Source organism: Mastomys coucha, unplaced genomic scaffold (genome assembly GCF_008632895.1).
Source record: "Mastomys coucha isolate ucsf_1 unplaced genomic scaffold, UCSF_Mcou_1 pScaffold23, whole genome shotgun sequence".
NCBI classification, from domain to species: domain Eukaryota; kingdom Metazoa; phylum Chordata; class Mammalia; order Rodentia; family Muridae; genus Mastomys; species Mastomys coucha.
Genome location: NW_022196906.1, coordinates 102,144,589 through 102,168,189, shown reverse-complemented (window position 1 = coordinate 102,168,189; position 23,601 = coordinate 102,144,589). Strand labels below are relative to the sequence as shown.

General features: G+C 48.9%; 2 protein-coding genes and 1 long non-coding RNA gene across 9 annotated transcripts; 1 reads left to right on the top strand and 2 right to left on the bottom strand.

Moving 5' to 3' along the window:
* Positions 1 to 1,879: 1,879 nt before the first annotated feature.
* Positions 1,880 to 7,587, bottom strand: LOC116073168. Its single transcript, XR_004111701.1, has 4 exons — positions 7,403 to 7,587; positions 7,210 to 7,254; positions 3,279 to 5,025; positions 1,880 to 2,664 (listed from the first exon to the last, which is right to left on the bottom strand). It is a non-coding gene; the product is annotated as an uncharacterized LOC116073168 (long non-coding RNA).
* Positions 3,118 to 8,339, top strand: Klhdc8b (kelch domain containing 8B). 4 transcript variants are annotated; one of them, XM_031344881.1, is made up of 6 exons: positions 3,118 to 3,325; positions 4,527 to 5,037; positions 6,132 to 6,296; positions 6,610 to 6,834; positions 6,969 to 7,070; positions 7,473 to 8,339. In XM_031344881.1, the coding sequence occupies exons 2-6, from the start codon at positions 4,662 to 4,664 to the stop codon at positions 7,667 to 7,669; spliced, it is 1,065 nt and encodes a 354-aa protein (XP_031200741.1). In that variant the 5' UTR covers positions 3,118 to 3,325; positions 4,527 to 4,661; the 3' UTR covers positions 7,670 to 8,339. The 4 variants fall into 4 exon arrangements, with proteins under 4 accessions (XP_031200741.1, XP_031200740.1, XP_031200739.1 ...); XM_031344880.1 differs by having other exon boundaries at positions 3,118 to 3,615; XM_031344879.1 differs by lacking the exon at positions 3,118 to 3,325 and adding an exon at positions 3,789 to 4,069.
* Positions 8,340 to 9,326: 987 nt separating this feature from the next.
* On the bottom strand, positions 9,327 to 20,550 carry CUNH3orf84 (chromosome unknown C3orf84 homolog). Of its 4 annotated transcripts, none has more exons than XM_031344883.1 (5): positions 20,417 to 20,550; positions 18,241 to 18,354; positions 15,107 to 15,151; positions 10,150 to 10,206; positions 9,327 to 9,750 (listed from the first exon to the last, which is right to left on the bottom strand). In XM_031344883.1, exons 1-5 carry the CDS (start codon positions 20,441 to 20,443, stop codon positions 9,334 to 9,336), a joined length of 660 nt encoding a protein of 219 aa, XP_031200743.1. In that variant the 5' UTR covers positions 20,444 to 20,550; the 3' UTR covers positions 9,327 to 9,333. The 4 variants fall into 4 exon arrangements, with proteins under 4 accessions (XP_031200743.1, XP_031200744.1, XP_031200745.1 ...); XM_031344886.1 differs by having other exon boundaries at positions 9,694 to 9,811; XM_031344884.1 differs by lacking the exon at positions 15,107 to 15,151.
* Positions 20,551 to 23,601: the final 3,051 nt, after the last annotated feature.

The window sequence follows — 23,601 nt, the reverse complement described above, 5'->3', positions numbered from 1 at the left end:
CTGCCACCACTGCCTCCATTGCCACCACTGCCTCCACTGCCACCACTGCCTCCATTGCCACCACTGCCACCACTGCCTCCATTGCCACTATTGCCTCCACTGCCTCCACTGCCACCCCTGCCACGCCTGCCTCCACTGCCTCCACTGCCACCACTGCCAACTCTGCCACCACTGCCACTGCATTCCTTCACTGACATCAGAACCCAGCTTCTTTGGGATTTCAATATGGATGGAAGACTAGCGGTTTCTCCAGGAATCCTTTTAGGCCCTCAGAGCCAGATTATGAGTCCTGAGGCACCAGACTCCAGGGCCAAGTCACCACTGGATTCTCAGCCTGTAGTGGGCATGAAGAGAGCCATAGTTGTGCACAGACTGTATGATGGAAGCCAATCTATTAAATTCCCTTTTATCTCTTAATTTTTTTGTTTAAGATTTATGTGTATGACTATTTGCCCATATGTGTACATGTGTGCATGTGCATGCCTGGTGCCTGCAGAGGTCAGGAAAGGGTTTCGGATCCCAGAACTATAGTTCAGCTACCATGTGGGTTCTGGGAACCATACCCAGGTCCTCTGAAAGAGCAGCCAGTACTCCTATCTTGCAAACAGTCTTTCTGTCATCTAATGCTCCCTGTAGTTTGTATTCATTCTGTTGGTTTTGTTCCCCTGGAGAGAGTGGATTAGTGACTTTTCAAAAGCCATTTTGATGCCTGGAGATAGAGTACTCAATTTGATGCTCAATTGGTAGAGCACTTGTCTGGCATGCAAGAAACCCTGAGTTTGATCCTCATCACATATAAACTGGGCAAGGTGATATGCCTGTAATTCTAGCATATGGAAGGAGAGAATAAGAGAATCAGAAATTCAGTCATCCTTGGTGATTTATATAGCAAGTTTGAGACTAGCCTGAGCTATAGGAGATCCTGACTAAAAAAAAAAAAAAAAAAGCTTCACTGGGGCCTTTCATCCCTGCACTGGGGTTGAGGAAGAGGCAGATGACAGATCTCTGTGTGTTACAGGCTAGTCTGGTCTACAAAGCGAGTTCCAGGACTGCCAGGAGTACTGCACAGAGAAACCCTGTATAGAAACAAACAAACAAAAACTGCAATTGTTTCAAAAACAATTTGGAGGAAGAAGTGGCAAGAGACCGAGGTAGCAGATAATAAGGCAGTGGCATCTGGGGACAGATGGCTTCAGAATTCAGAAGGAGCAGAAAGATCCTTGACTTACACTGGAAGACATTTAAAAGCAGATGCTTGTAGGGGGTAAACGGTGGGAAAGAAAGCAGAGGGGGCTTAGAAAGGGGACAATGGAGAACATGAAACTATGGGGTACATAACAGAGTCCCAAGTGAGGAGCAGCCTGGGGATGGGAGATTTGGTACTGCATGGTAGGGGGGGTACTTTTAGAGTCTGTGCAGTTTGTGGCCAGTCTTCACGCCATCCTTTCTAGGCATGCTCTCCACTTCAAACTGCCAATCACTGAAAGAGCTATAGGCTCTATTTAGTTATAAGAAAGGGCTCATCCACATTTTGGGCAGTCAAAATTTTGGGCAGGCAAAGCCATTAGTGCCCCCCAAACAGCTCTCAACGTATGATCCACGGCGATGTGAAGGTGTGTTTCTTAGGCTCCTTTCCTCTCAGGAGCAATAACAATATAAGGCCCATGTTTCTTTTTTGGTTTTTTTTTTAAAAGATTTATTTATTTATTTTATGTGTATGAGTACACTGTAGCTGAACTGATGGCCATGAGCCATCATGTGGCTGCTGGGAATTGAACTCAGGATCTCTGCTTGCTCCGGCCCAGTTCCCTCTGGACACTGTAGCTGTCTTCAGACAGCACCAGAAGAGGGTGTCAGATCTCATCAGGGATGCTTGTGAGCCACCATGTGGTTGCTGGGATCCAAACTCAGGACCTTCGGAAGAGCAGTCAGTGCTCTTACCCGCTGAGCCATCTCGCCAGCCCAAGGCCCATGTTTCTAATCACCTCCCAGAATCCCCAGGTCGCAGTTACCCACAGTGGTGACTGACTGATGGCACCTCCTCTACTGGCTGCCTTCCTCGGTCTTCTTGCTACTCCTCTGCGGGTGCTTCCTGGCTTCACCTCCTACACTAACCGCACACACTTGTGTCATTGCCTCAAGGTCTGCTTTGGGAAAATTAAGCTAAACACTGTACACAAAAGGGTCTGAATCAATGAACAGACGCAGACTGTTCACCCAAGATCTCCAACTGGAAGCTTCAGCTGATCAGAATGCTCATAAGACAGGCTGAGCCCAGGTGTGAATCAGAGGTAGGTGGGTGGAGCTGGTCTTTGCTACTTTGTGGGTTCTTCTTTTCCCACTCTCTAACCCCCAGTTTCAACTCCTATCACTAGACAGGAGAGAAAGAAGGATAGAGGGGAGAGATAAATAGAGATCCTTGAATCTAATTTCTTTTGACTACTAACAAACTGCAACTAGCCTCCCCCCCTCTCATCCCCAGTGGCCAACAATCACTCACCCCACCCCTCAGGGCCCTCAAATTTATAGACCCTCTGAGAAGTACCCAGAGTTCCAAACATAACCCAATCACAGAAACTGTGTGCAGCTGGCCAAACCCTGCTTTCACTGGAACATAAGCAAATCAGAGCCGCCCGCTGTGACCGCAGCCCCGTAGCTCCACACCTGGGAATAAAACAAAACCAGATTCCTGTACTATTTCTCTGACTTTTAAAGACATCAACATTTCAGATTTCTCACTCCAGGTGGGTCTTTGTCCCACCAATCTGCTATCACATGACCACAGAGTTGGCTAGAGATGAGCTCTGTACCCCGAAGATGACCCCAACCTTAGAGTAACCCAACGAGTAGCATTAGGCAGGGACTCCTGGCGTCTGACTGATTGAGCTCATCCTCTGCTTGTATCTAAGCAAAAATAACCTACTCTTCTGTAAAGAAGGTCCAGATAGGCCCCAGGTTAGTACAGTCTGCATCTCCACCCTACCTGCTGCTAGTCTCAATGGACACTATGGGATCAATAGATATCACAGAATACTGTGTCTGGCTTTGTTTCGTGGTTAGGACAGCGCGGCTGGGCTCCCCAACCAGAGGCCCAGGCTACAGCCCTAGTGGCCTCTAGGTGGCGCCGCTGGGAAGCTTGTGGTTGGGCACCTCCATGCTCAGTTGTGATGGGCGGGCTCCGACCCCTAAAGGCCCCAGGTTCCACTGGCTAGCTCCTGGCTGATTGCACCCAGAGTGGATCCAACTCAGAAAGACACCCGCCTCTGATCCCACCATACCGGTGTTGTGTTGCTCGCCGCTCGCCTCATTTCTATCATCGCCCCAGGTAGAACCCTAAATCCTGGCCGGCCGGATGTCCATATGCCTGTCTGTTCATTTTGGGTGACCGTGGGTCCGTGCGCCCTACTCCTGCCGTGGCATGTGCAGAGTTAAGGCGGGAGGAGGTTTCCCCGAATCTGGGGAGGGGGGAGCGAGGGGCGGACCTGGTCCAGCCCCGCCCCACGCCGGAGCGGTGCGGGAGCCCCACCAGAGCCCAGCTTCAGCCCTAGTCAGAGCCAGCGTCAGCGGAGGCGGAACAGCGGACCCCGTGCCCTGGCGACATCTGAGATCCAGCGGGTGAGTCCCGCAGGAGCCTCGCTCAGGGGAAGTTTGGGGCATGAAGCATAGAACCTTAATTAAACCCACTAGCCAGACCCGCCCCCCCACTCTCCTTTGAGTTGGAAGTTTGGGGCCAGGAGGCCGTCCTGTCAGATCCCGGGACTGAGAGTGGAGACCCCCAACATAGGCATAGACACACAAACACACAGACACACACACACAGCAAAAGGGGAGGCTAAGGAATGTGTTCTTGGAGGTGGGGGGGGAGGGTGTCAGGAATCCAGCTGTTTATTCCTACAGGAAAAGCCCTGTGCTCAAAAGATTCCCCACACCAGCCCTCTAATACCTCCTCGGCAGGGAATCTGCTGGCATCACCACACCCATAAGGATGGACTTCAAAGGGAGTGAGGAATCCTGGAGTCTATCCCCTTCGAGTCTTGCACATGAGACTGGCCTTTTGCTGATATAAATGGTTGTACCTTGTTAAGATCCTTTCTTGTAAGGACTACAGGATGAGGGACCCTGATGGCTGGACCCAGGTTGTTCAAGGCACGCACTAGATGCCAGTGTGCAGAGGATGCAGAACTCTCTTGGAGCACCGAGATAAGACTTGTTGGGACAGGAAGGGAGCTAGGATGGAGAGCGGGGCTCTATCTTCCCTTCCACTCTAAATTGATCAAGTTACTACTTGCTAGTTCTTAGGGTTGGGGTGGGGAAGAATCCCTCATGCTCCTATGAGAACCGAGAGAGCCGTCTGGGTATCTGGAATCTATTCTTCCCACTATAGAAGGACCTTCACCAGGAGAGCGTTAGTCAAAGGGGTGGGTCCTTCAGCATGAGTGATTTGGGGCCTGGCCGGCCTTCAGCTACGTGTTGTTCACTGTTTCTTGACAGTGGCTCTGACGGTTTGTTTCACATCTCTCCTCCAGGTGAAGGAAGGTCCCTGGACTGGGCAGACACACCCTTCCAGCCCTGACAGAATCAAAATGAGGCTTTATCGTGTCCCCCACAGTGAGGCCCACGGCCTGAGCAGCTAGTATGGCCCACCACTGGCAGTGAACACCATGGCTGCGGGAGGTGGCCGAGCCTTTGCTTGGCAGGTGTTCCCCCCCATGCCTACTTGCCGGGTCTACGGTACAGTGGCACACCAGGATGGACACCTGCTGGTGTTGGGGGGCTGTGGCCGGGCTGGGTTACCTCTGGACACTGCTGAGACACTGGACATGGCCTCGCACACATGGCTAGCATTAGCACCCCTGCCCACCGCCAGGGCTGGTGCAGCTGCTGTAGTTCTGGGTAAGCAGGTGCTAGTGGTGGGCGGTGTGGATGAAGTCCAGAGCCCAGTAGCTGCTGTGGAGGCCTTCTTGGCTGATGAAGGCCGCTGGGAGCGCCGGGCTACCCTCCCTCAAGCGGCCATGGGTGTTGCGACTGTGGAGAGAGGTGAGTGGCTTAGAACGTCCCTCGGGTGACCCAACAGGCTTCCTTTCTTTTTCTCTTGACTGAGTCCATTATCACAGAGACTGGGTAAGTACCACCTTGGACATGGCTTTGCCTCCTGTCTCTTACCTAGGCTTACCGCAGCTTACTGTTAATTGCCTTTTCTGGGCTGTGAGGTGGGGGTGAGAGCCCAGAAGGCCCCCCCAGAAAAAAATGGGAGACCCCAGCCACTACCCTGTCCTGTTCTTTGTAACTAAGAGACAGTGGGGTGTGTGGCCTAATGACTCTCTCATAGTTATAAATAGTATGGAGGGGGAGGGGAGCAAGGCCTTGGCTCTGAGCCCAGCAAGTGCTTAAGTGCTTAGCACCCCCCCCCCCTTACCCCTAGCACACACCAGGGATCCTGATGTGGACAAAGGCAAGCCGACCTGGAAATGGTTGCCATGGAAGCCCCCAGCTGCCTGGCATATCACCCAAAGGCCCGTGGATGTGCCCCTAGCTGACTCTGAGTGTCTAGCAGCTCTATCGAAGCAGCACGGTATAAGAGGTGCTGACAGGGTTCCAGAGGCTGAAAGCTGTGGCCAGCACCTCTGTCCTACAGGCCCAGCTCATCTCCCAGCCCCAAGCCTTTGCCAAGTTGATCCCCTAAGTTCCCCTCCCAGACTGAGCTGCACGCAGAGTTCTACCACTGTCTTAAGCTACTCCTACTCCTACCCCCTTAGGGGACCTGCCCCCTACACACACACACACACACACACACACACACACACACACATACACACACACGCCTTGTGGCCTCCAGGTCTGACCACCAGTCCCAGGCTAGCCTGCTAAGATGCCAGATTTGGTTGCCATAGCGTCTCCAGGGAGACCGTGCTGGATTATAATTAGATCAGCTGCCTCCTGCACTTCACTTGGAGGGGCCTAGGCCAAAGCTGGAATCCCAGTTCTCCTAGCTCCCACTTCAGGTGGGCAATAAAGTTTTTGATAAACACATGGGTCTCCTTCCACCCCCTGGGTCTGACCAAGGGAGCTGTCAGGGTGGGGTTCACCAGCCAGATATGGTTGTACAGTCTGAACTACTCTTTTCTGTGCAGATGGTATGGTGTATGCTCTGGGGGGAATGGGTCCTGACACGGCCCCCCAGGCTCAGGTACTGGTATATGAGCCCCGCCGGGACTGCTGGCTTTCGCTGCCCTCCATGCCCACACCATGCTATGGGGCCTCCACTTTCCTGCACAGGAACAAGATCTATGTCCTGGGTAAGGGCTAGAATGTGGGAAAGGGGGAAAAAAAAAGAGTCCAGAAGGTTGTCTAGATTAGCGATCCGTCTTAGTCTGAGACGGAAGGATTTGAGACATTTTGTTGGGGGTAACCCGGGCCTATTCTAAAGCCTCCTTGGTGGCCCAACTGGGGTTGGGAAATCACATTCAGTGCTGAGGGTTTACGCCGTCTCATGGTTAATCCACGGACAGGTGTGTACACAGCTGGATGTCGGGGCCTGGGGAGGACAGCTCAGCCACCTGGTCAGGATACCAGCAAGCTCTGTTCCAGGTGCTTCACTTCCTTTGACAGGAGGCCGCCAGGGCAAGCTCCCCGTGACTGCTTTTGAAGCTTTTGATCTGGAGACCCGCACATGGACCCGACACCCAAGCCTGCCCAGCCGCAGAGCTTTTGCTGGCTGTGCCATGGCTGAAGGCAGTGTCTTTAGCCTGGGTGGTCTGCAGCAGCCAGGGCCCCACAATTTCTACTCCCGCCCGCACTTTGTCAACACTGTGGAGATGTTTGACCTGGAGCATGGTGAGCAATGCCTTTTCTAGTCTGTTCTGCTCTCCATGGGACAGAAGGGAGCGGGTGAGCGCGTGCGTGTGCACGTGCACCCTTGCATCTGTGTCTTTCTGTGTGCATTCCCCTTACATCTATCTCTCTTTCAGGATCCTGGACTAAGCTGCCTAGAGGCCTGCGGATGAGGGATAAGAGGGCTGACTTTGTGGTTGGCTCCCTTGGGGGCAACATTGTGGCTATTGGGGGCCTTGGTAAGTGTCCATGGGGCTAAGGAAAAGATGGTATAAAGCAGGAAAGAGTGTCTCCTAGCAGGACCGCCTTCTCTGGACAACAGTGTCAGAGCTTTGTGTGCTCTTTGCTTATCTATAAATCAGGGAACTTGTGATTTACCTGGCTCAGCTCTCTCGGAGTGTCTGCCATGCCTGGCTGGGGGCTCTAAGACACAGGAGCAGAACAGATGTTCAAATGTGACCAAGTAGTCAAATCATGAATGAATGAATGAATGAATGAATGAACGAATGAACAAATGAACTTGGGCAATGAGGCACAAAGCACTGCTAGGCCATACCGGAGTAGTACTTACTAGGCCATTGTCCAAGAAAGGGCACAAAGGGGTCTTCAGCCCTTTGTCATTCTCTATCTGCATCTTCCAGGGAACCAGCCATGCCCTTTGGCCTCGGTGGAGAGCTTCAGTCTTTCACGGAGACGCTGGGAGGCACTGCCTGCCATGCCTACAGCCCGATGCTCCTGCTCCAGCCTACAGGCTGGGCCCCGACTGTTTGTTATTGGGGGTGTGGCCCAGGGCCCAAGTCAAGCTGTGGAGGCACTGTGTCTATGTGATGGAGTCTGAAGACTTGGTGAGACCTGTCTACCAGAGCAGCTCAGTATAGAAGCAGATGAGGCTCCTTTTTACTGCTGAAGGCGCTCCCCGAGGCTCTGTAGGATGAGGGAGGCACAGGGGAGGGCACCTGAGTTACTGCCTTAGGGACTTGGGGGGGGACCTTGTCTTTAGCACAGGATACACATGCTCACACATATTTTTATCACCATCCACTCACAAACCATAGCTAGCTCCACCTATGCCCTAGAAGTTACTAGGCCCCCTGTCAACTCTGACAAGTGAAGAACAGAACCTTAGCCTCACGGTCTACAGCTTAGGCCCCAAGAGCTGACCAGGCCCTCTCCAGTGGCCAGTCTGGAAAAGTCTGAGCTTCCAGTCTTCCTTGAGGGTCCCTGTGGACCCCAGGAGTATTCTGAGGATGGAAATCACAGAAGAAATGAAGGAGAGAATGTGATGGCTGGGGGGGGGGGGGGGGGTGAAGGGGGGCAGGCCAGCAGATCCCTGGCCTTCCCATCTGCACTAAGGCTTGTGTGACCTGGGGCAGGTCATTTCACCTCTCTGTGCCTCAGTATCCTCATCTGTAAGTGGGGATCTCTGAAACTTTCCTGCCCGACCTACCTCACAGGGCTGTTGTGAGGACCCAGGGAGTTTTGATGTAGAAATAAAAATACTGCTCAAATCTGGTGTGTGGGTTTTGGTACAGACTCTCACGTTGTTCTTTCAAGCCTCAATTCTGTCAGAGGTGAGAGTCCACAGGGAGCCTGGGAAACCTGATAACCATATCTGAAGTCACCTGGCATCTCAAGGCCACCTAAGCCTCAGCTTTGTCCTTTTTTGTTTGTTTGTTTTTGTTTTTGATTTTTCTTTGTTTTTTGTTTTGTTTTGTTTTTTCAAGAGAGGGTTTCTCTGTGTAGCCCTGGCTGTCCTGGAACTCACTCTGTAGATCAGGCTGGCCTCGAACTCAGAAATCCTCCTGCCTTTGCCTCCCAAGTGCTGGGATTAAAGGCATGTGCCACCACTGCCTGGCCACCACGGCCCAGCCATCACAGCCCAGCTTTCAGTTTTGTCTTAAATGACAAAGGATGTTTAGAATGTTTGGGGACTTGATAGGATGACCAGAGGAGAACTTTCAAAAACAACATTTCACAAGGTTAGGATGACCAACCAGATCCAAGTCCTACAGTGTCTCCTCAAAGCTTCTGCATACCCTACTTCAGGGGGTTGGCAGTTGGGCGGCTCAGCTGGGTATTAGCTGGGGGCAGTCTCCCTGTGAAGCATCTCTTGGGCAGGACTGTGTAGTTGAACTGCCAACCCACTCAAAGGCACCTGGCTCCTGGAGGGAGCTGCTAGCCCTTGCCTCTCTCAGTCTCGACTCTTCTAGAAGGATCCCTGAAACTACATTGAGTACAAGAGGTTACAATGACTGAGAAGTTATTGGGTCCCTAGAACCTAACCATGGTCACAATGATCTTTCTAGACTCTGGAGTCTGCTGCGGGCTCATCCTTTCCGACTTAGTGGCAGGGTTCCCTAGACAGCACCTCCCCATTCCAGCACCCGGAAACAATACATGCTTCATGGGAGCCAGACACAGGGCTTGCTAGTGAGCTTGTTCATCAGCATGCATGTCCCCTCCCCACACATCTTGGATTGTGAGTACACACAGCCTGCAATGTCAGCTGAGCCTTTTTAATGCTTGGGACCAGTTTAAACACTCAGACACTCCGTCGTGAAGGTAGTGCTGCAGCAGCTTGGGCTTTGGGATCCCTGGGAGGCCAGGCAGTGTTTCAGTAACTGGCTCAAGGGGCTTTACCTTGGGGCTACCACAATGACCACCCCGGGATGGCTGGCAGAAGTTGTGTTGGTAGGTGGTATCGGCATAGGGAGGCTGGACCTCTACAAACTGGACAAGGCGCTGGGGAAGCCTACTGAGTCCTGTGCCTGGCCGGAAATCAGACTGGTAGGAGGATTCCAGAGGCGGCTGCTGGCTCAATTCCAGCTCGCAGGGTGCCCAGCGCAGGAAGGTGTGTCTCTTCCACAGGCGCTCCAGGTCTTTCCGCCTTCCGATTCCCTGCAGCAGGCAGTAGGGACCCTTCTCAACGGTATGGGCTCTTGCCCACAGTCTTGGCATCCAGGATTTGCTTGGGCCCCATCTAATTCCAAATCAGTTTGGTAATACTGGGATTGTGCCTGGCTTCCCTAACCTGTACCTGCATCCTTAGCAATGTTATTCATCTAGCGTGAAGCTCCCGAGTGACCCCCTGGGATAGTTGTTCACAGTAGCAAACTAGCCAAGAAAACCCAGGCAAAGTTGCCTCTGTCTGGGGGATGAGGTTTTTAGCTGTGGGAAAGGTTGTGGGGAAATAGTTGTTTTTCTGCTTATGTAAGAAACCTGCTCTCTAAGGGTCTCGGGTCTACCCTGCTGCCTGCTGCGTCCTCTGCGTCAGCCAAGGGACTCCTCCCACTTCCTCTTTCCTCTCCAACGACTCACTTTGTCAAAAGAAGTGCGGTTGTCGTGCTTGGAGAAGAAGTGTTGTTTTGCAGGCTCCTTGAAAGAAGATGAGAAGGAAGGTGAGAGCAGGGCCTGCTCACCTGCTCCTGCCGAGACAGCCTCGGGACACACCACTTCTAAATGCTAAACTGCCAACACCCAGAAAGGGTAGAGACAAATCAAAGTGACACCTCACCCCGCCCCCACCCCTACCCAGAAGCTTTGGGACCAGGGGCCTTCCTGCCATCAGTGGAGGGCTTTAAATCCAAGTTGCCTCTTCCCTCCACCCATACTCACCACCTAACAGCATAGCCACACCCTGAACCCTAAGTGACATCTGGAAATGAATATGTCTGTCTCCATTTGAGGGTATTTGCCCAACCCCAGGCTCAACAGCCAACTGCCTACTCCACAGCTTCGTGTCAAAGCGAACCCATTTTGCCAACAGCTCGGGCCATGGCACCTGATCCAAATTCCTGAGTCTTCTCTGTTTTGCTTGTTTGTTTGTTGTTTTGAGATATAGAGTCTTGATATGCAGTCCAAGCTGGCTCGGAATCTACTATACAGCCCAGGTTGGACTTGAAGAGCCTCTGCCTCTGCCTCCAAGGTGCTGGGATTATAGGCGTGTGTCACGCCCACTCGTCTACTCCAGTAAAGTCTGCAGTATCAGGCTTGAAAACCTGATCATGGACCAGAGGCGTTATGACTTCAAAGGGAGTTTGTGCCTCCTGGGTATTCAGTCAGTCGTTGGCATCTCCTAACTCAGTCGTGTTCCAGATTAGTCTTTCCAATCGTCAACATGCCTTCTTATTCAGGCATAAAAGTACCCCAAGAAATGATCCCTGCCCTGGCCAGCACAGCGTTCCAATATATCCTAATTTATTACCAAGCTGTCATTAACTCGAATTTCTCACAAGGAAACTGCCTTATCAGACAGGGAGTTCTCAGAGTTAGCAACAGAGGTCAGGCACTATTGCTACTGTAAACATAGAATTCTCAGGGCAGTTCCCTCAGAAGACAGAATTATTTTACATACCAGAGAGTAATTGAAGGGCTTCCCTCACTTAAGAGCATTCTCAGGAACTGCTAGATTGGGACTTCCGAGTGCTTGCTTCCAGCAGACCCAGAGAATTAGCTTGGGACTGCCAAGATAGCCCCAGTGGGAAGGGCACCACTGCTTTTCCCCTTCACACCTGAATGCCTGATCTTACCGACCTTGATGTGACCTTCACTTGCCTATGTGACTTCTGTCTGACTGTCTGATCTTACTGACCTTTATGTGGCCCTCACCTGCCTATGTGACTTTTGTCATTCACCCTGTTTTCTGTATACTATACAAGCCTGGTTTTCACTTTGTGCAGAGAGAGAGCATTCGAGCTTGGAGCCTCATGCGGTCCTCAGGATTCCCCCACCCCTCGGGCCCAGAGCACTCGGGCCCAAGGGGTGCAGCTCCTATCCAGAAGACCGGTGGCCTCAGAGGTACCTCAACCACTGAGCTGCTAGATTTCTCATTTCTCTTTTGTAATGATTGTAAAAGTCTGATGCCTTTTTTTTTTTTTTTTTTTTGGTTTTTTCGAGACAAGGTTTCTCTGTATAGCCTTGGCTATCCTGGAACTCACTCTGTAGACCAGGCTGGCCTCAAACTCAGAAATCCGCCTGCCTCTGCCTCCCAAGTGCTGGGATTAAAGACGTGCGCCACCACGCCCGGCCTATCTGATGCCATTTTTAAGAAATACATTCAGATCCTGCACTTCCATGTGTCGACTCTGTTTGTCATTCTCGCCGATGCCTTGTTGACCTGACTAGGGAGGCCCAGAGTGGCTGGCCTGTGGCAGGCATGAGTTTCCATACCTAACTTGTCCTAGTTAAAACCACCATCCTCTAGTTAAAACCACCATCCTCTAGTTAAAACCACCATCCTCTCTGGCCTGAAGTATCAGAGAGTTTTCCACCTATGTCTAGGCTTTCAAGATCCCACTTTGAGCCTGATATCTTCTCAGTAATCAGAAATAAGTACACAAATCAGATCACATCTTGTTTGCCAAAAATCTGCAAAAGCTCTTCATGTTTGTAACAATCAAAACCATAATAGTGATTTGTGAGATCTGTGAGATCTGTACGACACACATCCTCCCTCTGACTCTACTTCCAGCCATTTTAGACTCCTCTCTAAAGGCTGGCCACTGCTTCCTCCGACCTGATCTGGTGAGACCCGCCGTGGCTGATCTGATGAGACCCGCCGTGGCTGGGTTGGTGGTGTGTTAGCAATGGCTGACAACAAGCTCAGATACAATGCAGGATTTTGGGATATCTCAGTCATAGAGTGCTAGCTAGCACAGTTGGATTGAGGCTCTGGATTTTTATCCCCAGACCAGAAAAAAAAGAAAGAAGGAAGGAAGGAAGGAAGGAAGGAAGGAAGGAAGGAAGGAAAGAAAGAAAAGAAGGAAGGAATGAAAGGGAAAGGAAGGAAGGAGAGGAGCTGGCTGCAGCAAAGTCAGTGAACCACTGACTGGTGGTTCAGGAAGAATGGCATCTGGCTTGCCTTCAGTCTATCCTTTTGGCACTTCCTGTCTTAGATATTGTAGGTCTGGAAGTAAGCTCCAAACTCCGTGACAGCCCGAAGAAGAGAGGAAACGAGTCAGACTTCCTCTCTTTCCTTATAAAGATGGTGAAACATTTGACACTGAACCTCCAGGGCTCCAGAAACTAGGGTTTAGCTCAGTGGTAGAGAGTGGGTTTCGCATGTGAGTTCAGCACACACACACACACACACACACACACACACACACACACACAACTAATATTCAACCAACCAAGAAACAAGGCTTTTTTGGAAAAAAAAAATAGGAGGAATTCTTCAGAATTTAGGGCAGACAAAGCATTCTTACAATTGACACTAAGATCAAAAGCCAAAAAAAGGAAAAGTAAACCAGGTGTTGTGGGCTACGCTGTAATCCCAGCAGCCATGATGGGCTACGCTGTAATCCCAGCAGCCATGATGGGCTACGCTGTAATTCCAGCATTTGGGAGGTGGGAACAAGATCAAGAGTTCAAGAATGCACTTTGCTACAGACCACGTTTGAGGTCAACCTCAAACGATATTTAAAATTTTTAACTAATAATTAAAGTAGCCCTTACAAGACTTAAAAAATGGTTTGGTTTTGGGAGACTAGCTGATAGGAGAGATGGGTCAGTGGTTAGGTGTGCTTACTGCTCTTGCAGAGAATCCAGCGTCTGTTCCCACATCCACATCAGGTGGCTACAACCACTTGTAACTCCAGGTCCAGGCGATGAACACCTTTTGGCCTCTTCTATCCCCTGCACACTCTTGGAGCACATAAAACCATTCAGACACACGCAAATACACATAAAATAAATAAATAAATGGTTAAAAAAATAAATCTTGCCGGGCGGTGGTGGTGCATGCCTTTAATCCCAGCATTTGGGAGGCAGAGGCAGGCGGATTTCTGACTTCGAGGCCAGCCTGGTCTAGAGAGTGAGTTCCAGGACAGCCAGAGCTATACAGAGAAACCCTGTCTTGAAAAACCAAAATAAATAAATAAATAAATAAATAAATAAATCTTTTTTTTAAAAAAAAGCTATGCCAACCATGACCGCCATACCTAGAATCCCAGCATTTAGGAGGCTGAGGGCTGAGGTTTGTTACGAGACCTAGGCCAGCCTGAGCTACACAGGGAAACCCTGTTTCCCCAAAAGATTTTCCTATGAAAATCCTTAAGAAGAATATGGAAAGAAAACTACAGAGTGGGGGAAATAAACTTGCAAACCACCAATTTAACAGGGGACTAGAATCTAGAATATATTTTAAAATAATAACTTTGCAATAGTAAAACAGGTGATCCCATAAGAAAATAGACCAACAACATGAAGATATTTCACACACATAGAAAAGAATATACAGATGGCACCTAACATGGAAAGATGCATCATTAAACACCGGAGCAATGCGGATCAGAATCACAAGGATATCTCATCACCCGTGTATCGGAATGGCTAAGAACAGAGACGATGTCGCATGTTAGTGAGGAATCAGGGAAGCTGGATCATTCATACCCTGCTAGTGAGCATGGAAGATGGCAAGGCTACAATGGAGCGCAGCCTGGCAGTTCCTTAAGTAAACACGCGACTACCATATGATCCAGCGACTGAGCCTCTGGGCAGCTATCCCAGAGAAAAGGAAAACTTATGTTCACCCAGAGATCTGCACAAATGCTCCTAGCAGCTTTATTTATAAGAGCCAAAATTGGAATCAGCTCAGATACCCTTTAATAAAGCGAATGCTCAAACAATCCAATCCATACAAACCATAGAACACTACTTAGTGATGAAGAGATGAACTATTTATAGCCACAACCACTTGGATGACTCTCCAGGAAATTACACAGAGCCAAGGAAACCAAGCTCCAAGGTTGCACACTATGGTTATCACACTGATGGCAGTTTCCCCCTTTAAGTCATTGATTTGTTGACGGGGTTTCACACTGCAGCCCAGACTATCCTGGGCTCACTGTGTAGCTTAGGCTAGCCTGAAACTTGTAGCAATCCTACTTCAGCTTTCCAAGTGCTGGGGTTATAGTGGTGGGCCATTAGACCTGGATAAATTTTTTTTTTCTTTTGAGACCAGGTCTCCCTGTGTAGGCCTGAGGATCTAAGGTCCACCCCCCAGAACCCACACACTAAGCTGGAAATGGTCCTGTAGTGGTGCTCCAGGGCTCAGGGTTAGAGACAGGAAGCTCCCTGAGGACTCCAGCCAGCTTAGCTGAATTAACAAACCCCAGAACACAGTAAGGAATCCTGTTCTCAGGGTGGATATCTGTCCTGAGCAGCAGCATTCACAGCTGACCTCTGACTCCATACATGTATGCACATATGCACACATATAGATGCACACACAAAAATAATTAAATCTGGAGATCCGAAACAAGTTCCAACTGACCTCCAAGTTCCCCCGTCTCTTCTCAGCTGCAGAGTCATACACAGCCTAGAATGAAGGAAGGCCTCTGTTGTCAGAGGCAGCCCTGACTCTGGAAACTCATTACCCACAGTGGCAGGATAATCTATCTACTCCCACTGATTCCAGTTTTACTCTCTCACAACTGTGGGAGCCTGGTGAGAAGGAGTCACTTCCTCTCCCGCCCAGGCAGTTCTGAGTATCCTTGCCCTTGCGAAGAAGGATTAGCTGCATCTTCATCTCTCTGCCATTTAGGCTTCTCTTCTGTTGAGGGAGCTGAGCAGGTGGACTAGAGACAAGATTCTCAATTAAGAGGCCTTGGGGAGAAAAACAGGTTCCCCTGGGAAGAGACAGGATTTCCATGTGAAGAAGCTGGACAATGTCAAGTCAGTAGGGTGCTGAGGGAGAAGCCTGTGTCACACAGAGCCTTGGGGAACCACAGGGACATAGCATGAAGTCTTGCAACTGAAGGACCTGCTCCATCCATGAGTGTGTGGCGGCCTTCTTGTCTGCCCTTAGGAATCAACAGTGATGTTACAGTTTCCAAGGGTCAGGCAGGCAAAGGCGAGAGGAAACCCATATGGTTCAGAAGGAAGATAAAAATAGGAAAAGAAAAAGAGAACTTTTTCTTTTACAAATGTTTTTGTGCTCTAAACTTCCAGAGGGAAACGTTGCCATGTCTCAGCAAGGCTGTTAAACAATAGCTGCAGCCAGCCAGCTGAAGCTGCTCCTCCCAGCCAGGAGAAGTCAAACATGCATCTTTCCTGGGCAGTTCTACTAATTAAGGGAGGCTTAGACTGAGAAAGGCCCACGAGGCTTGACATTTATTCAAGCCAAGTGCAATACATACAGATCCTGCCATTTGGTGCATTTGATGATGCTAGATAAAGCCTTCATTTTGATCAGCAGTCAAAACATGTGTCCTGCATGTCTGCTCCTAAGGGGTGGGATATTTGCTCCCTGGAAGGCAGACCCTCTGAGGGCTACTATAAAAATCCAGTGGGAAGGTTCTGGATTGCTCTGTCCCTGTACTGCTGTCTCTGCCCCCCCCCCTCTCCCTCTCTCTTTGGTTTAGGAATAGATGACATAGCATGGCTGTGTCTAAACTCCTGAACTCCTGACCTTCCTACTTCATTTCCCAACTGCTGGGGCTGCAGGTGTGCGCTGGGCTGCAGGTGTGCACTGGGGCTACAGGTGTGTGCTGGGGCTGCAGGTGTGCACTGGGGCTGCAGGTGTGTGCCACCGCACCTGGCTTCATCATTCTTTCAAAAGGAAGGAGGGCGGCCACTGGTGAGCAATCTGGAGCTGCTTTGGGGCCCAGTTTTGTAAGCATCAACAGTAAGTCCTTCCAACTGGAAACGCTAAGACTGCTAAGAAATATGGCAGCCTCCAAGACCCTGCTGTCAGCCTGAGAAAGCAATTCCTGAAAATCCAGATGGCAGATCTAGGCAGACCTGGCAATAGGCTGGGAAGCAAGAAGCTGCGGTGGGCGGGTGGCACATGTTTCTCTGGGCTCTCCTCCTCCCTGTCCTTGTTTGGAAGGCAGATTAAGCACAGACACCACTGTGACCCCTGGGATGCCCTGGGAGGAGACAGAGGAAAATAAATAGGAAAATGTTTCTTCTCCCCTTCTGTTTTCTCCTGGCTGACTCTGGTTCTCCTCTCAGGAGCATGGACTCTTTCAGGCTCCTCTCTCCACACCTTTCTTTTCTGGACTCCAGCGGCCATTTTGCTGTCCTGTCCCTCTGGGCTCTTCAGTTTGTCACTTTGCTTGTTTGCTTGTTCAGTTTTGTTTTGAGGCCGCATCTCATGTATTCTCAAACACACTATGAAATTGAGGAAAACTTTGGTGTGTGATCCTCCTGTGTGCTGGGATTGTAGACACTCGCTATGTTTATTTAGTGCTCTGAGTCAAACCCATGGCTTCATGCTTGCTAGGCAGACAATCTACCAACTGAGATACACCCCCAGTCTGTTTGTTTGAGACAGCGTATTGCTACACAGCCCTGACTAGCCTAAAGTTTGCTAAATACCCCAGACTGGCTTTGAAATCTTTTGCCTCTTAAGCGCTAAGGTTACAAAACGCATACAACCAAAGCCTGACGCTTGGATGTTAAACAGTGAGACTAACTGGATGCCATGGCTCCTTGCTGTAATCCTGGAATCTGAGAAGTTGGAGCAAGAGGATTATTTTGTGTTCAAGGCTAGCCTGGGCTAAATGATGAGTTAGTCCAGCCTGGGCTACAGAATGAGAACTTGTTTCAAATCTTATCCTCTCTCCAAAACAAACAAAATCTTGTGATACCTCTTTGCCCGAGGCCTCCTTACCTACTGTTTGGTAAGCACACACTCCTGAGTTTTCCTATTTTGCGTATGATTTTTTGTTTTTGTTTTTGGTTTTCGAGACAGGGTTTCTCTGTATAGCCCTGGCTGTCCTGGAACTAACTCTGTAGGCCAGACTGGCCTCGAACTCAGAAATCCACCTGCCTCTGCCTCCCAAAGTGCTGGGATTAAAGGCGTGTGCCACCACCGCCCGGCTGTGTATGATTTTTAACACCATGAATCTGACTGGTGTACACATTTCAGCTTCTCTTTGTCTGGAGGCAGAAAATGGCCGAGGGCTGGGCCTGCATCCTCCTACTGTGCTCTTGAGTCCTTGTTCTGTTATTCTAAGACATCGATCCTCCCAGTCCTTCCCTGTCCTCCCTAGTCAGGTATGTGGGCTAGTTAGTACCAGCCACCACCTGCCAGCTAAGAGGAGCTGCTTGTCCCCAAGAAATAGGACAGGGAGGCTGGCCATGGGGTTTTGTGGTCTCAAAGAATCTGAAATGAAGGTAAGTTCCGCAAATGCAGGCTCTATTTTCCGTTGCTACCCAACGTACTTTGATATGGAACTTCCTCCCATTCAGAAGGAGCCTGCTCTTCTGTAGCCTTTGGGTAGAGGTCTGGTATTTCAGGTCCACAGTACCTGTCCTGCTACCCCAGGGTTAGACTGTTCCCAGGTGACTGGCTTGTCACTCTTTCACCGCAAGGGCTGAGATAGTGATCTTGGGGGTCCTGCATCCTCAGGAGGCAGGAGCGGTGCTTTCCTTCCCACCGCCCTCAGGGATACCTTGTACCTCACATCTCTGTAGGAACACTGCTGGAGGCGGGGGCTTGGCAGCAAGGCGGTATTCTCCAGCACTTTCACTCTTGACTTGACCTCGGAAGTGCCCGTAGAAGCCACTGTTGTGCTATAACAAGGCAGGTAGGAATTATGGGAAAGCCCACGTAAATCCTTACCCCGGCTTCCCAGAAACCAGAAACTCCTTCAGTTTCTGACAGAATAGAACTGAAGAGGAACAAAATTCCTGGACTGGAGCCAGCACAGAGTTGTCCCCTTCTTTCATTGGGGCAAGTGGCTTCAACATGTCTATTTTCTGGGCTGTGTGTGGAAGGGAAAGGGCGTCATATAGTCATACTTTTGTAGAGTACTGTTGAGTGGAGTGGTGTGACCTTGAGATCTGAGACTAAGTCTCTTTGTTCCTCTCCTCACAATATTAATAGTGGGTTGAGTGTTCCTGGGAACCAAGAAGCCAATGGATATTCCTTTTGAACGGATTGGCAAGGCTATGAACACTCATTTACCACCCACTCTGCTATTCTGGGGCAAAAATGGACAACTCTGAACTTGGGGCACTCAAGACATCTGTCCCCAAGGAGGCTATAACTAACAGAGAACCCAAGTCAGAGGCGGGTACTGACAAAACCAAACCAAACCAAAACAGAAATAAAAGCTGAGAGGTGGCTTGATCTTGGGAGGTGCACAGCTTTGGTCCCAGCACCTGAGAGGCAGAGGTAGACCGATCTCTGTGTTGGAGGCTAGCCTGGTCTATAGAGCGAGTTCCAGGACAGCCAGGGCCACAAAGAAATCCTATCTTGAAAAAATAAAAAACAAGACAGACAAACAGACAAACAAAAATCCAGAAATAAATACTTATCAGCCAGACATGGTGGTTCATATATGTAACATAAGCAGTTTGGTGGCTGAGGTTGGTGTGGGGTTGGGGGGATTGGGGAGATACTGTGAATTCAAGGCTACACTGCGCTACATAGAAAGCTAGCTAGGCCAGCATGAGCTACAGTGTCAGACTGTTTAAAAAAAAAAAAAGATAAGAAAAAGTGGAGACACCCTAGAATTAAGGAGGGGTTGAGGGGTACTCATATGGGATGAAAGAGGGTAACAGAGAATAAAATGACCAAATACATTTATATACATATATGAAGTGGTCAAAGGGTAAAGATAATTTGGATGGGGGCACTGGAGAGATGGCTCAGCAGTTAGAAGCATTGTTTGCTCTTCCAGAGGACCCCAGTTTGATTTCTAACATCCAAAAGGGAGCTCACAACTCTCTACAATTATAGTTCTAGGAAATCTGATGTCATCTTGTCTGGCTCCTTTGGGCACCAGACACACACATGGTGCACAGACATAGACAAAACACTCGTACATGTAAAACGACAAAATACATTTTAAAAAGTAAGTTCCTATGCAAGGGCTATTCTGTGCAGATATCATTAGGTGGACGTTCCTGGACAATCACATCAGGTAACTCCTATGGCCAGGTCCTTTTGTGCTGAGTCCTCTTGAAGATCCAAGTCCCCATAATCGTAAGCCTAAGCAGAGGGAGCTGGCTAGAGGCTGGCCTTCAGACACAAGAACACACTCCTTGACATCTCTTTCCACCTCGCTGAAGATTTGCGCCACAGCTAGTCTATCTAGCTGTACTGTTTGTAGACACCCCTACTCTTTACTCAGTTTAATTTAGCAATATTTGGGGGGGGGCTTTGAGACAGGGTTTCTCTGTATAGCCCTGGCTATCCTGGAACTCTGTAGACCAGCCTGGGCTCGAACCCAGAAATCCTCCTGCTTCTCTGCCTCCCAAGTGCTGGGATTAAAGGCATGTGCCACTGCTGCCTGGCTTAGCAATATTTTACTTCAATAGCATTCACAGTGCTCTACCATGGGGATGGGCCCAGGAAATAGACCAAACCACCAACAGTAATTTCCTGATGTTTCCAAACTATACAGTACTTAGTCCCAGCATTTGACAGACCCTGGGAGGACCAGTGAACAACTGGATGCTGGAATACTAAGAGGTTCTACTGGCTAGCATGAAAGCAGGCAGCAATGCAGCCTTCAGGGATATGGAGCCCTGGAGGAGGGGAGGGCAGCTCAGACCTCTGCCCGCCTGGATGTGGGATGATACCTCTCTTCATCCTCATGACTCACAGAGGGTCAGGATTAACTCTTACCCAGGAGCCTATTAAAGCATCTTGCATCTTTCCACGAAGGGAGCCCAAAAGGCAAACTTTCCCCTTGGCCTTTTGAAGCTACATCTGAGGAGAAAGAATTTCTGGAGGTCAGCTGTTTGTTGCTTAGTAACGCAGGGAGGCTGTGACTGCACAATGCTGCTGTTGGGGCCCGTTGCCCTTTTGTCCTTGCTTCTCTGATTCTTCTGTATGAGAGATCCCCAGCTTCTGTCATTATTGACTTCGGAGAGCCTTTGTGCAAATGTGCAGAGCTCCATAGCGGAGTCTGATGAGCTGGCTAATGAAAGATTAAAGACCACTTTGGAGGCAAACACTGTGTCTTAAAAACCCTGCATTAATATTGCTAGGGACATACATTTAGAAAGCATTCTATGGATTCAGGAGAAATGTCACGGGCTTGTTTGCTTTTAGAAAAATCACCCTCAAGCCCTGCCTGCTTGATGTAGCATTTTGTTTGGCTGGGAATGCCAATTTTTACAGGTGAATGGTTAGAGGACTTACCTGGAGGAGAAGAAATTGGACATGGTCCAGTTTTGAGCAACTTTGGGTCAATCGTTTACAGACATGAGCCATTCACCCCTTTCTTTTTACCAAAAGGAGCTGGCTAGAACTGTCTGATGGAAGCCAGCTACAGGTTCAGAGAGGGAAAAAAGCTGGGTGAGGTAGGAAAGAAAGACAGAGAAAAAATAATTTTGTTTTGTGTATGAGTGCTTGTCTGCATGTGTGTCTGAGCAACACATGTGTGCAGTACCTATAGCCACCAGAAGAGGGTGATGAATCCCCCAGGACTGCGATAGATGGTTGTGAGGTGCCATGCGGGTGCTAGAAACTGAACCTGGGTCCTCAGGAAAACAGTCAGTGTTCTTAACTGCCCTGCCATCTCTCCAGCTTCAAATTAAAAAGATAAAAAAAAAAAAAAAAAAAAAAAAAAAAAAAAAAAAAAGAAAAAAAAAAGCAAATGATTTTTGACAACAGAAAATAGGCCCTGCTGGTGTCTCTAGCAGGAAGTCTGTCCCAGTGTAACTGGCCACACACATGGACACATCAGTATAAAAAGAATTCATAGTAGCTGCATGCATTTACTATTCTTTCCTGGATCCTTGAAGCCTGAAATGTTTCAGGACTGTTTTCTGATCTTGGGATGGTTCTAATTACTTTCTTGTTGCTTCTATAAAATACCCTGACAGAAGAGAGAAAGGGTCTACTGTGGCCCCCACTTCATCCCAACTAGCTAGCCACAACAGAAGTCTGAGGCCACCGATGATTCTGCATCCAGTCGTCAGCAAGCAAAAACCAGGGCTGGAGAGATGGCTCTGTGGCCAAGACTGGCTGCAATTACAGAGGACTTAGGTTCAGTTCCCAGGACCCACCATAACCATCTTTAACTACCATCTCAGGTATCCTGATGCCCTCTTTTAGACTCTGTGTGCTGTGCATGCCCATCGTACACAGTCAGGCACTTCTACACATAAAATAAAAATGAAATATCAAAAAGAATGTAAGAATCAGAAAGCAGCTTAGCTTTCTGCTGGCCTATGCATAGCTCCCTATCCAACACTAAGTAAGCAATTGAGAGAGAGAGAGAGAGAGAGAGAGAGAGAGGGAGAGCAAAGGGGGAGGAAGAAGAGAGAAGGTGGCAGTGAGTTTTGTGGTCATTTGATTTTCTTCTTTTTATACTGTCTAGGATTTCAGCCAGGGAACAATGCCATCCACAGTGTACAGGTCTTCCCAACTCAACCATCTAATCAAGATAATCCCTACAAGCCTGGCCAGAGTTTCCCGTCCTGGGTAATTCTAGGTCTCATGGTATTGACAGTTGAGATTAACTATCCTAAAACAACTACCAGAAAACGTAAGCCAGGTGGAACTGTAGAAATAAAGGTAAAGACAAGAATTTTGAGAAGGAAATAATAATCCAAAACTACCTATAGTAGAGACATCTGCTTGTATAAGAAAAACAAAGTTTTTAAGGTCAGGAGGGCTGCGATGAACTAAAAGCTGACCAGAACATAAAATAACTAATAAGACCTGTAACAACAAGATTAGATGTTCTACCCCTCCCTGTACTGAACTCTGAGAACACCCTGAACCCACTAACTAAAATTCCGGGACTTTGCAGCTTGACCCGTTCCAGGGGCTTTCCAGGTACAGGAGTTAGGTAAGGGGCAACTGTAACCAAGAGCAGCCCCCTCGAGCAAGCCAACAATACCTGAAGAGATCCTTTGTTTGATACTGCACCAATCAGAATAAGCCAACTAGCCCTGTTACCTTTGTAAAAGTATGTAAGATGTAGGCTTCTTAGACTCAGGGTTGCCTCTTCCTACCAGAATGAGCAACCCACATGCATTGGCCATGCACGTTGGATCAATAAACCTCATGTTATTGCAGTGATCTGTCGTGAATCTGTGGCTTGTGGGGTAGCTCATTTAGGCTAAGACTCTCAGGGGTCTTACAGAACGTTTGTAATTCCACACTTGGGAAGCGAATCAAGGATTTAAAGACAATCTTGACTACAAAGTGAATTTGAGGCTAGCCTAGTCTACACAGTGAATGCCAGGCTAGCCCCAGCTACGCAGTAAGATGCTACCTTAAACAATGCCACATATTACTGGTGGACAAAATATATATATATAGGATGAAAATATAAAACATGCATAATAGTGATAATAAATTCAGGATAGAAGCCACTTGGGGGGAAAGAAGAATGGTATTGGGGAGGAGGAGAAGGAGGAGGACTTCGACTCTTTAATTTATTCTTTCTTTTTGAGATAGTCTCGTGTAGCCTAGGCAGGCACTGAAATGGCTTTGCAGCTGAGGATGGCCTTAATTTTTTGATTCGCTTGTCTTTGCCTCCCAGGTCCTTGGATTTTAGACATGTACCACCATGTCTAAGATAACCAAATAAGATTTGTGATGATCTTATAATTTTATCATCGTCATCACCATCACCATTATCATCAGCATCTGTGGCACTGAGAATCAAATACAGGCCTTGCTGTTTTCTAAGCAAGCAGTCTACTACAAAACTCTTAAACTACAGCCCTTTTTTTTGTTATTTGTGACCGTTACACTAAGTTACTTAGGTTGGCCTTGAACTTATTCTGTGCCACAGGGGAGTCTTGAAATTGTGATGCCTGAAGTCACCAGGCCACCTTTTTTTTTTTTTT